Source organism: Conger conger, chromosome 12 (assembly GCF_963514075.1).
Source record: "Conger conger chromosome 12, fConCon1.1, whole genome shotgun sequence".
NCBI classification, from domain to species: Eukaryota; Metazoa; Chordata; class Actinopteri; order Anguilliformes; family Congridae; genus Conger; species Conger conger.
Genome location: NC_083771.1, coordinates 10,438,783 through 10,452,794, shown reverse-complemented (window position 1 = coordinate 10,452,794; position 14,012 = coordinate 10,438,783). Strand labels below are relative to the sequence as shown.

At 43.8% G+C, this 14,012-nt stretch overlaps 1 protein-coding gene across 4 annotated transcripts in view; it reads left to right on the top strand.

Annotated features, from left to right (window-relative positions):
• Positions 1–14,012, top strand: part of LOC133142500 (astrotactin-2) — a 374,986-nt gene that overhangs the window by 171,847 nt on the left and 189,127 nt on the right. For all 4 annotated transcript variants that reach the window (XM_061263760.1, XM_061263759.1, XM_061263757.1 and 1 more), the window contains one exon: positions 12,139–12,285. In XM_061263760.1, the coding sequence (XP_061119744.1) occupies positions 12,139–12,285 (147 nt within the window). The remainder of the gene's footprint in view (positions 1–12,138; positions 12,286–14,012) is intronic.

Genomic DNA, 14,012 nt, shown 5'->3' with positions numbered 1-14,012 from the left:
GCATTCTTCACATTCAGTACATTTATACAGCTGAATGTTAGCCGGAGCAATTAAAGCTAAGTACCTGGCTCAAGGCTACCGTGGCAGCGTCCCACCTGAAAATCGATTCAACGACCTTGGAATTGCAATTCCGGCTCCCCAACCATTATTCTGCTGTAATTAATTAAGCTTGATACATACAACTTTGTACAGGCAAGGATTCCATGGGAAATGTGTTCCACTGAGCCTGGATCAGTGCTTTGGGAGTCTTTCCTGTAGGGAGCCATTTTAGGAATTCAAAGATATTAATTGTTTGTCATGAGAAGGCCACACAGCCACCATAGACATTCAGAGACATTATTAGCTTGTCATAATAAAGTCACAAAGCTACTATAGACATTCAGACACATCATTAGTTGGTCATAATAAAGTCACAAAGCTACTATAGACATTCAGACACATAATTCGTTTGTCATAATAAAATCACAAAGCTACTATAGACATTCAGACACATTATTAGTTTGTCATAACAAAGCCAAACAGCCACCATAGACATTCAGTAGCATTGTTTGTTTCTCATGAGACAGCCATACTGCTACCATAGACATTTAGAGATAGAATTAGTTTGTCATAATAAAGTCACATAGTAGACATTCAGAGATATTATTTGTCACCTAGACATTCAGAGATATTATTTGTCACATAGACATTCAGAGATATTATTTGTTTCTCATAAGAAAGCGATTCAGCCACCATAGACATTCAGAGGCATTATTCGTTTGTTGCTTGCCGTCTGGACTGGGGTGCTGTCGGAAACAGAGCAGGGATACTCTCTGGTGTGTGAAATGGCTTCCCTTCAGGTGCAGTGTAGGGTGATTTGTGAAGAAGCAGCTGGTCAAAACACCAGCCGGGAACACTGCAGGTCACTCCAGCTCGATGTAGCAGGCCTGTCAACACAAAGCCTAAGTCTTACTTAAAAAGCTCTGCGGGCGTCGTTCTGCACAAAGGGGAAATTACACCATGGAACGGACCGAATGTGTGAAATAAATTAACTTTTTAATTTTGCGTTCACTCAACCGAATGCTTTCCTGGTGGTTAATCACAAATTACCATACTAGATTGAAGGCCACATCTGTGTGAAACATAATGAGGAAGAAAAATTCGAGTCGTATTTATATGATTTATTGCAGTTTCAATTGCTAAAATCTTTTCCCGCTGAAAACCAGCATATTGTAAATACCTGCTAATTGCATACCAGTTCCATTGCTGCCTAAACTTTGACGTCTATACAAATGTAATTACCATGGCCTTGTAGTCATGCTACTTAGAATAAAAGCCATTAAGTTTAAAAATAATCAATGTGAAATGATGAATGTGTTCCTGGCAGTGATCTTCGGCATATGGAGTTACACAGTCAACTAACTAACAGTGATTAATTATGCCATTAAAGGGTGCAGGGTCATTTAAGTGCCCATTTTTTTGGAAATAATGAATTTTTTATCATGGAAAATACAGTGCATACAGTATGCACCTGTCCCACTAAATCATTCATATGAAAATTGTGAGAGAGAGAGAGAGAGAGAGAGACTTTTGACTCTTAAAAGGGTTCTTTATTGCACGAAATCAAAAATGAAATAAGGCCAGCATATTTACATACATTCAAAACAAATCGTATTCACTCATGCACACCCAGAGAATGGAAATAAAATTGAATAAAACTGAATATTAAATAAACTCACAAGAGGGAAATTGAATACATTGCAACAAAACCAGATGGAAAACAGGAAAATTCACCAACTGAAAAGGCAAACACAAAATAAAAATAACAAACACCATTACATTAAATAGCTTACCAAGACATCAAAATAAATTAAACGATAAAAGAAAAGTAATGAAATGAAATGGAAATCCATGAGGGAGCTACATCAAAGATGAAGTACTCATATATCACCCTGAACAGAACACAGCACCTTTCCTTACCATATGCAGAGAGAGAGTGAAAGTGTGTGTGTGTGTGTATGTGTGTGTGCATCGAGAGAGAGTATGTGAGTGTGTGCATTCATTATTCTGCTTTCTAGGCTCTTACGGTAATTGCAAGGACAGTCGGACTCTCGTAATTTAGGAGTGCTTTCTTAGAGTTAGGGTGAGTACCAGAGGGCTGTTGCCATAGATACCTGGTACCCTTCAGAGCCAGGTTATGTTAGCTGGGACCATTAGCTTCTCACGGCAGCGAGTCCTTACCCCACACTCTCCTATTTCTGATTCTGTTCAGGCTGTAACTGCCAACATAGGACTATTCTTCTGCTTTTAATTTCACTCACATTTTCCCTTGACTTAGACTCGCCAGTATACAGACTCAACCTCCTTCCCCTGAGTATTCCCCGACATACAAAGCAAAACGTGAAAGCTCTTGATATTGTCGAGCAGAGAAAATCCCAATAATGGTCAGGCATGCCAGATATATCCAAGAACAAAGAGTTTTATTTTCTGCAGAAAGAGTCCAGTGCTTACACATGACAAGGTGGACATGCATGAACTGAAAAAACAAGGCAGTCTTATACTTTGCTAATTATTTACAGACATAATCCGACATCAAACGTCTGTGATTTCTTACTCATTTCCTGTCCTTATAACTTTGTTATTACACATGTGCAGTGCATGAAACGTTGCACGGATCCAATAATGAAGGGTTTCACGCAAGATTTGTCTGAAAGTGGTCAACTGTAGGGGAGTATAGCATCTCTGTTCCAAATTTACTGCCCTGTCCTGTTGTTGCTTTATCTTTTTATAGAGATGGGAGGTTTCTGTTGTTAGGACTTGTGCGGTTGTAAAACCGGCTGGTTTTTCAGTGACGCTCTCTTAATTTTATTGATACGGCGAGAGCATTTGGAAAGCGGACACTAAATGGTGGCATTGTCTGTTTTTTCCCTGCTAGTTTGGACATTGTATTAATAAAGCATGAAAGTGCACTTTTATAGGATGGTGATTGTCTGTTTGAACCACGGGAATGCGTTAATCGTAAGGTCCTTTTTTGGCCGAGGAATGGATACTCTACTACAGTTCTTTTTACCCAACAGAGGTAAGAAATAAGCGGCTTGGTTTTCTGGGATCAATTAAATGAAGAGATATAATTTGAACATTTTGAAGTCAGTCGGTTGTTTTGGTTTAACAATGGAATTTCAGTTGTCTCAGTCAAGTCCATCTGATGAACAGGCTATGGATAACTTCCATGATGCCACTGTTAGTATGGTAAATGGCTACATTTACATAATGCTTTTTCCACCAACTAGGGCTAAGCATTGCAATGAATGTGTCTCATTCACCCATTCACACACACATACACATATACACACACACACACACACACACACACACTCACGCACACTCACGCACGTACGGTACAAAGCAGCTTGCAGAGAGTATTTGCTCAGGGACACTTCAACACATCCAGGGCGAGGGGATTGAACCGGCAACTCTCCGACTGCCAGACGGCAGCTGTATAAGTCTGGCTATAACAGATAATAAATTCAGATAATGTTTCCCCAAGTTTTCTGTTTCTTGGTTTGATGGCTTTCACGCTTTCTTTTTTACTTTCTGTCTCATCTGCAATCAGATATCAAGTCCGTGTTCTGTGTTTATTTAACAATTAGCCTCTGGATATTTTCCGATGCTAATTTCTCAGAAGTATAATTTGCATTCTGCATCGCAATATTCTGAGTCTGATCGTTATTCCGAAGATATGTGGGGACCGGGTCTACTTCCAGGAATGATGATATTTCTCCGTTTTTATTGCATTGTGGTATTCCCATTTGTAAGATTTATGAATGCTGTGCTCCTATCTGCCCAGCCTAAATGTGCCCACAGCCTCTTAGTCATTTTTAGATATGGGCTAATTTGGCTGTAATTGAGTAGTGGGATGTGTGGCCTTGCGGTGAATGCTGAAGGAGATATTCATACCTGTTCTATATTCGCCTCTATTGTCGTTAAGAGGTGAGAGTCCTTGCCTTTGTTTCCCAGCCCTGTATTGTCTCTGTGGGTTATTTTGGGAAATCAAGGTTGCTCTGATCAATGCTTTGCCTCCCTCCTGTTACGTGTGCTTGATTTGGGGCGGCTGCTAGTGACCTCGTTCGTGCCCGATTCATCCTGTTTCATTAGTATGCGTGGATTAGTTGGTCTTTTATTTCTTAAATGATGGTCTGGTAGGCGGCACGGATGGTGCAGTGGGTAGCACTGCCGCCTCACAGCAAGGAGGTCCTGGGTTCGAATCCCCGTTGGCCGGGGCCTCTCTGTGCGGAGTTTGCATGTTCTCCCCGTGTCTGCGTGGGTTTCCTCCGGGTACTCTGGTTTCCTCCCACAGTCCAAAGACATGCAGGTTAGGCTGATTGGAGAGTCTAAATTGCCCGTAGGTATGAGTGTGTGAGTGAATGGTGTGTGTGCCCTGCGATGGACTGGCGACCTGTCCAGGATGTATTCCTGCCTTTCGCCCAATGTATGCTGGGATAGGCTCCAGCCCCCCTGCGACCCTGTTCAGGATAAGCGGGTTCAGATAATGGATGGATGGATGGATGATGGTCTGGTATTTCAGCTCTTCACACCGGGAGATTGTAGCTCTGAATGTTCCGAGTAGAAATGCTAGGATTTAATCCGTTATGTTTAATTCTGACTGCGATTTTTTGTCATTTTCAATGAGTTACACCCCTGATATGCACTTGTGCTACTTAATTAGCTTGAGCTAGCATGACATTTTTGAGTGACTATCCTAAAGTTTAAAACACAACCTGGATTAATACGTGCAGTCTCCCGTGGACCAAGGTCTCTGATCAAGGCAACGTTAGTTGGGCAGCCTGTAGCCTAGTGGCTGAGGTATATGACCTGAAAGGTTGGTGGTTCAAGCCCCGGTGTAGCCACATACAGCTGTTGGACCCTTGAGTGAGGCCCTTAACCCCCAATTGCTCCAGAGGGATTGTCCCCTGTTTAGTCTAATCAACTGTAAGTCATTTTGGATAAAAGCATCTGCTAAATAACCAATTTAAAATTAAATTTGTTACAATGTTTTTGAAGCTGTGTCCGTAGGATACGGACAGGGGGTGGGTTTAAGATTGTGTATGATGGGGGTCAAAAACCCAAAAATAAGTCTCTTTCAAGATTTTCCAATGGGATAAGAAAATTTCACTTCTTAAGCAAACAGCAATATTTCTACTTAAAATCATCTAAAAAAAAAGTTTTTTTCCGATACTAAAACACTTGGTAAGACAGACACTTTTTGCAGTGCACTTGCGAGTCCTGGTTGAATGTGTCCCTGGCCCAGCTTAATGATGTCAGCACGGATTAATAATTAATGTGCGGTTCCCTCCGGATGGAGACGTCTGCGGCATGCCCAAAATGTGGCAGTACGCTGCAGGGAGCTTGTGGCAAAGAAGCTGGAGCATTATTAATAATATCAGGGAATTCAGTGATATCACCCGTTTGGTTGAGTTTCGCTCAGCTTGAGTGCTGTCTTTCTAACCATATTATATGTGGCGTCTCTCAATTCTTTTGACTGCAGGCATCTGCTAAAAAAAATCTACATCACTGCTACATACCAGGTCTTATACAGCATTTTAGTCTAGTGATAAGACTATTTTTTTCTCCCAACTTGAAAATATTTGCTTGTTTTCAGTTCCTGTTTGATTGACTTGTGACATTTTGTCACCTCATTTCTCTTTCCTCATTAACATTATTTTTTGTTGTATTTAGCATAAGCATAAAATAAATAAGATACAAGACTATAATACATGTTGAATCACATTGTTTTCACAGTGCAGTTTATCCAAGCTTGCAAAATGTGTTTTATCCAAAACATTTTGGAGTAGGGGATGGATTATGGTTCCTCTAAAAGCATGAACAAATATACAGTCCAGTCCAAATCTGAGGTGGTAGACATGGATTGTCTAAAACTGTTTGCTCTAGCCTTCAGGGTTGTGTTGGTGAAATGTTTCTGTAGGTTGCAGGGTAGATATTATAATTTCTGCAATGTGACTTCATCTGAGGCGGCACGGATGGTGCAGTGGGTAGCACTGCCGCCTCACAGCAAGGAGGTCCTGGGTTCGAATCCCCGTCGGCCGGGGCCTCTCTGTGCGGAGTTTGCATGTCCTCCCCGTGTCTGCGTGGGTTTCCTCCGGGTACTCCGGTTTCCTCCCACAGTCCAAAGACATGCATGTTAGGCTGATTGGAGAGTCTAAATTGCCCGTAGGTATGAGTGTGTGAGTGAATGGTGTGTGTGCCCTGAGATAGACTGCCGACCTGTCCAGGGTGTATTCCTGCCTTTCGCCCAATGTATGCTGGGATAGGCTCCAGCCCCCCTGCGACCCTGATCAGGATAAGCGGGTTCAGATAATGGATGGATGGATGGATGGTGACTTCATCTGCCCATCATCCACTGGTGTGCCAAACCTCGTCTGTTCTGCTGTCAGAATGTTCTAGCCCAGTTGGGTCCAGATATAGTGAAGGGGCCAAGATCAGAACCTGAGATCAGATCTGAGGCTTTGTAGTTGATGGACAGGGCATGGGAGGCACAGTACCCACGTACTTGACTTTTAAAACCTTTCATCCTCAGCATTCAGTGGGGAATAAGTGACTTTGGGTGCTGGGCTTAGAATGTTCTGGACATCTGTCTCTATGGCTGAGCCTTTCTCTCTCTCCCTCCCACTGCCTCCTCACTTCTCTCTGACAACTCTCTCTCTCTCTCTCTCTCTCTCTGACTCTCCCCCCCCCTCTCCCTCTCATTCTCTCTCTGATAGAGATCACAGATCTCACTCTCCACACTCAGTTCTGGTGAGATGTGATGTTCCAGTATGTTCTTTTTTTGAGTGGGGCTCTTCTGAAGTCAGCATGTCTCAAAGTGTTTCGTCTTATCAGCACTGCCATATGTCCACATGTACAGAAACTTGGATGCGTTTATGCACAAAATATAAATAAATAAACAGGACGGGCATCTGACAGGGTGGTAGAACGTTTGATGATTTGAAAGGCAAGGCCCAAAATAAGTGAGCTGTGTAGAGATGTGTGAGAGAGAAGGGAACTGCGTGTGACCTGAAACTGCTACATACCGACCTGAACCTGCCACATACCGACCTGAACCTGCCACATACTAACCTGAACCTGCCACATACTGACCTGAACCTGCCACATACCGACCTGAAACTGCTACATACTAACCTGAACCTGCTACATACTGACCTGAAACTGCTACATACTTACCTGAAACTGCTACATACCGACCTGAACCTGCCACATACCGACCTGAACCTGCCACATACTGACCTGAACCTGCCACATACCAACCTGAACCTGCAACATACCGACCTGAACCTGCCACATACCGACCTGAAACTGCTACATACCGACCTGAAACTGGTACATACCGACCTGAAACTGCTACCTACCGACCTGAACCTGCCACATACCAACCTGAACCTGCCACATACCGACCTGAAACTGCTACATACCGACCTGAAACTGCTACATACCGACCTGAAACTGCTACATACTGACCTGAAACTGCTACTTACTGACCTTAAACTGCTACATACTAACCTTAAACTGCTACATACTGACCTGAAACTGCGACATATACCGACCTGAAATGGCTACATATATCTTTTACATATATTTTTGGAAGCAGATTCTTAAACACAAGTTTCCAAGGTGGTAGACACTTTTATGTGAGGCACAGCCTTGTGTTTGCGTCTGTTTTAATTCTGTGAAAGAGGGATTTGACACTGCTTTTGTAACGGCTATTTCCCTGGGACTGTGAAAGCTGAATTCTCTCATACCCTCTCTCCGTTTATACGATGTCTTGGAGTCTGTGCTGTTGTCGGGCTCACAGGGGTGTGGAATTACGGCTGGAAAAACTCTGGTGCTCTGTGGAGTTTATGGGTGCCAGAAGCAGCAATTCGGTCTTAAAATGTATCCGGAAGTTTCCAGCTCCAGTAGAGAAGAGAACAAATCTTTGTCATTGCAGTTTCCACCCACCTCTCTCTGGACTCTTTCCAATTGCTTATCTCCTCTTTTTTTCCTACACCTATCTCCACCCATCAGGAGAGGCTAGAAAAAGAGGTGAAATTGAGAACATGAATTAGGCAAATAGCATGTATTGGTCCTTCAAACCTCAGTTCGAAATCACGTCAGTTAGAGACGTGGAAGGTGCATGGCAGATGCAGAACCCACAGGTCGACCATTTACACGTCACACGTTCCCGAAAAATATACTTCCACACAGGATGCGTTCCTGTTTCCTTGATCAAAGGAAAGATTGGGAGTTAACTCCTACTTCTGGCTCCTAGAAGCTACATTTAACTGGTTGGAATGTCCTTAAGGATGGCGGACCTCGATCGATTTCCGGGTCCTGAGCGAGGAAAAGAAGAAGAGGTGAAAAAAGCGATTGAAATGCGTCCACTGTCTCTCCCTCTCTCCACTGTCTCTTCCTCTCTCCACTATCTCTCCCTCTCTCCACTGTCTCTCCCTCTCTCCACTGTCTCTCCCTCTCTCTACTGTGGAACCTGTTCGAATCCATTGGGAGTAGAGATACTTAGTATTATGAAAAATTATTAACTTGAAAATTAATAGCAAAGCATACAAATTTTAATCCTCCTCTTTTATTGTAAACAGTACTTATCGTAGCCGTAATATAACCTTTTTTTAAATGGCCGCTCTCATTTTGCATCAATAAACCTTAATATGGTAATTAATCAAATATATCAGGATCCATGGTTTCCCTGTTTCAGTTTCTGTCTATCTGAGCGACTCTTCGTTGACAGTGACACTGTCACACCCAGAATCTGATTCCCAACATGGGAATGTGTTAGGTTTCGTGTTTTCAATGTATCGTGTTCTATGTTGTTAGCATTTCTGTGTTTTTGTTACCTCTCTGCACTCCGTAGCCACACTGTCAGCTCGTCTCACTTCATTCATTCGCTTCACCGCTTTTCACTTCCTTCCTGTTTGCTGGCTATTGAACCTCGCCTGTCTGACCTGCAACTTCATAATAAAGACTTTTATTAAAAATACTACGGCTTGGTCTCGCATCTGGGTCGCCTGTTCTGCGTGCCTGATAGAATGACCTAGACATTAGAGACGTCTATTAGTGACGAAAAAAGAACAACCCAAGAACCAACAGCAGCTCTTCTCTGCTCTTGCGACAATAGTGCCCAAGTCTGTCAAAGCGAAAAGAGCCTTCTCAGTTGGCTGAGCCCACTGCTCCATTAATGCCTTATGCTTCTTGAAGTCGCACTTCATGAAAATAAAATCAAGAAAAGTTCTAAAGTCATCTTGGACAGTGTTAAATGTAGCAGGCTGGCTATACGTTAACAGGAATAGAATAAAATGGAATAGGCTAGTTGTTGGAGTTCTTCGATCTCATTTTGAGTTGAAGTCAGCTATTTGACACATTGTTAAGCACAAGAAATGAACCACCACCACTGTTTCAACAACTATGGAGTGTTTCTTCTTGAATTTGAACTGAATTGCTACATTTTCGTAGGAATAAAACATTTAATGTGATGAAATAGCATTGTTCTGTTCTATGTTTGATTGACCCTTGGCTGTTTACCTGTGCACCTGAATAAATATCTGTTCTGCTTATCCGTCCTGGTCCCTGACACAAATACCTGCCAAGTGAGATCTGGTACTGTAAGTGTCCCATTCATTACATAACATTACATTAAATTTTATTTAGCAGACGCTTTTATTCAAAGAAACATACAAAACGGTGCATATCAGGGTCTTATAACAAACAAAGGAACATGCCAGATAAGGTACAATTCATATGGAATTGGTTGTAAGGCCACGAACATATGTCCCGAACACAAGGTAGATAGCCCAAGTCAAACTACCATACCAAGTCACTACAACTTGAGGAACTACAGTACCATTCCTTCTCTATATCAAAATGCTCATGCCTTTCTCACATTGTAGACTTTAGCAATAATGCTAAGGCATTTTGTGCATAATTATAGCTGAGAAATTATTTAACTTACCCCCCGCAGCGAATATTTAAAGGCCAATTTATACAGGCAATGAATTCACTAAAGTGAGTAATTTCAAGGTTAGGGAGCAGATAGGAGGAATTTGGTAAACAAGCAACACGATTTACATTTTCCTCTTTTGTGTACCACTTAAATCAGAAAGTCAATAAACTGTGGCAAAGTGTAGAAAAATTATTATAAAAATGAACGTCGGTTAAATGCCATGAATTTGAATGTGCGAGATACAAGCGTTTTTGAGTGTCATTCATTTATTTATGTGTTGTTAAAGCAGAGTGGAACAATTGGCTCTCCTTTCATCTTGTATTGCTTTATTCAGATGGGTATAACGGCGAGAAGGTCAGGAACAGAGGAGGGATCACAGTTCAGAAGGCGCCGTTGCATGGATCGAACTCGAGAGCTGGCCACTGAATGGAGTGTGCCTCATGCCTCACGGAGTGTTTGTTTCTTTGTTTGTTTATTTAAATTCAGAAACCTTAGATAGACACCTTACTAAGAACCCTTACCTGTACTTCCTAACTTCAAAACATTACTTGTACTTCTTTACTTAGAAACCTTACGTCCTTATTAGAAACCTTGATTCCTTACTTATAAGTTCATGCCATAGATTATAATGGCGCTTATATATAGTTATATATATATAGTATTGTTGTACTCTGGGTATTCTAGCTGCCAACCGTGGTATGCTGGTTGGTAAGTTGATGTATTCTTCAAGGGTTGAAATTGTATCTATGTGGTCACGCTAGGACTCGGAACTGTACTTTCCTCTCGGGTCCTCATCGCTCTTGTCCCTGTGTTCGATTTGCACTTCGTTGTACGTCGCTCTGGATGAGAGCGTCTGCTAAATGCCTGTACTTTAATGTAATGCAATGTTATAAACCTTAAATCTTACTTCCTTACTTAGAAACCTTACCTCTTCACTTCGCTTCCTTACTTGGAAACCTTACTTCCTTACTGAGGAACTTTGCTGGTTCACATACTCAGAACCCTTACTTTCTTACTTAATTCCGTATTTAGGAACCTTACTCCCTTACCTCATTGGTTTCCACCTTTCCCAGTGGAGCCGAATCGATTCGGAGCCTTCCCTCAGTGCCTCGTCAGAGAGCGGACGCCGTCTGCTCGAAGAGCGGGCTGCTCGTTGAGAGAAACCCGTCTTTTTCCCGGCCTCCGCCCTCGGAGTGCCCTCGTTCCCGTCTCTCTCTCTGCCCGGCGGATGGATTTGATAAAGGACGGGGCCAGCGCACTCCGCTTTCACAGCCCGGCTCCGTCGGCCGGGATGAATGAGACAGAGAGGCGATATTCAGCCGCCGGTTTCACCCTCTTCACCCCGGCGTGCACCGCTGACATTCAGCAGCCACGGGCGAGAGGAGCAAGGTTCGGATAAGTGCCTTATTATGTCCCAATTCCCCAAGGGAGGGGGGTGGCAGAGGAGGGAGGAAATGCAGCAAGAACGCGTCCGTACCATAGCGGAATATTAGAAAGCTAATATGCCATTCCTGGGAACAGTGGCGTATTTCCAGGTTTATTATTTTATTTCTTGTTTGCTGATTGGGTGTGTCTAAGCACCCCTCCCAGGACTACTGCTCCTGGGTGCCCGTTGAGTTTCTCGAGCCCCCGTGATTGGACTTTATCGATCCACTGCCGTCCGTTTAGGTTGTGTCAAGGGACAGCGGCGAGAGGGAGTGCTGGGGATGGCAGTATCACATTTCCATAGGAAGCCCGAGAAAAGTGAGAAGATAAACCATCGTGGCACATTGATGGCACTGTGGGTTTCTCTTACAGAAAGGTTTTGATTCAACATGAATTTTGTGTAGAAATGCTCGGCACGTTTGGTATCTCCTCTGGCCTGTTATTCTGCTGTTTTGTTTACAAATTGCATTGTGTCTCTCTCTTCAGGTCAACCATTGGCTTGTTTTTGTTCTTTTAAACGATTCCATATATATTTTATCAATATAGAGATTTGATCTGATGTTGTACTGTAACAGCAAGTAATTTGGCATTTTCAATGACGTGTTTTTGAAAAACCTGTAAAGATTTTGGAAGATAAATAAAATCTAAATTGCATACTATTGCTTGCTTGACTGATCGCACCATCGTGGTGGGACTCGCTTTCCCATCATGCCCTGTGCTTGTTGCAGGCTACCCGCACAGTCCGGTGAAGAAGGCCACTCTGACGCTGATCACCATCAGCACGTGCGTCCTGGCCGTGGTCTACAGCAGCCAGATTCCCTGCCCCCTGACGGTGAAGGTCACTCTCCACGTCCCTGAGCACTTCATCGCTGACGGTGAGACCCCCCCACCCCTCTCTACAGTAACACACGTCCATCTCATTGAGACCCCCCACCCCTCTCTTCAGTAACACACGTCCATCTCATTGAGACCCCCCACCCCTCTCTACAGTAACACACGTCCATCTCATTGAGACCCCCCACCCCTCTCTACAGTAACACACGTCCATCTCATTGAGACCCCCCACCCCTCTCTTCAGTAACACACGTCCATCTCATTGAGACCCCCCACCCCTCTCTACAGTAACACACGTCCGTCTCATTGAGACCCCCCACCCCTCTCTACAGTAACACACGTCCATCTCATTGAGACCCCCCACCCCTCTCTACAGTAACACACGTCCATCTCATTGAGACCCCCCACCCCTCTCTACAGTAACACACGTCCATCTCATTGAGACCCCCCACCCCTCTCTACAGTAACACACGTCCATCTCATTGAGACCCCCCACCCCTCTCTTCAGTAACACACGTCCGTCTCATTGAGACCCCCCACCCCTCTCTACAGTAACACACGTCCATCTCATTGAGACCCCCCACCCCTCTCTTCAGTAACACACGTCCGTCTCATTGAGACCCCCCACCCCTCTCTACAGTAACACACGTCCATCTCATTGAGACCCCCCACCCCTCTCTACAGTAACACACGTCCATCTCATTGAGACCCCCCACCCCTCTCTACAGTAACACACGTCCGTCTCATTGAGACCCCCCACCCCTCTCTACAGTAACACACGTCCATCTCATTGAGACCCCCCACCCCTCTCTACAGTAACACACGTCCATCTCATTGAGACCCCCCACCCCTCTCTACAGTAACACACGTCCGTCTCATTGAGACCCCCCACCCCTCTCTACAGTAACACACGTCCATCTCATTGAGACCCCCCCACCCCTCTCTACAGTAACACACGTCCGTCTCATTCCCAGGGCTGAACCTCGAACCCACTTAGTGAGTCAATACGCTTATTACGTTACTCCCCATTACAGTCACTTAGCGGACAGTCTTATTCTTAGTCTTGGGATACAAACATGCAATATTACCAAGAAAGCACATTTATAATCAATTAGTGTAGGGATAGTAGAACAATACCGATGATTACTATTGTAAACAAAGGTAAATACCACTACCCACCTAAGCTATTTCTAGCCAGCTGTGCCTGTAACATTGTTTCAAATTCAGTTGCCCTGTGTCAGAAGATGGGTGGGATTTCAGCTGTCACGTGTCAGAAGATGGGGACAGGGTTTCTTTTGACTGTCGCTCAAAGCTCATTTATGAAGCACACCCACTGTGTGTCCAAACTTTTCATCAACGGAAGTGAAACGGAGGTGTTAAATACAGGTAGAAATCCTTACGTGTACAGAGTAGCGCTGTGTTCACTGGGATCGTGGGATTATTATTGTTATTCTATTGGTTGGAAGGGGTAAAACACATTCTTTTGCAAACATTTTAGGACCCTTCCCAACTCCTCTCAAGACACATTCACTAGTGGGTCCTGACACCCAGTCTTGGAAACACTGATTTAATCAGTGATACAACGTGTTACAGCTGCCACCGACCTCCAACACAACAGGAAGTGCTCTCATCTTTAATGGGCTGTCACTTACCCATCAAACAGACCGCTGACACATGCATGACAGTCAACTGGCATATCCTCTCAAAACGACTTCTTTTCGCCCCCGAGCGTTGATTGCGGAGAGATTGAGGGAAAGATCTGAGGGGA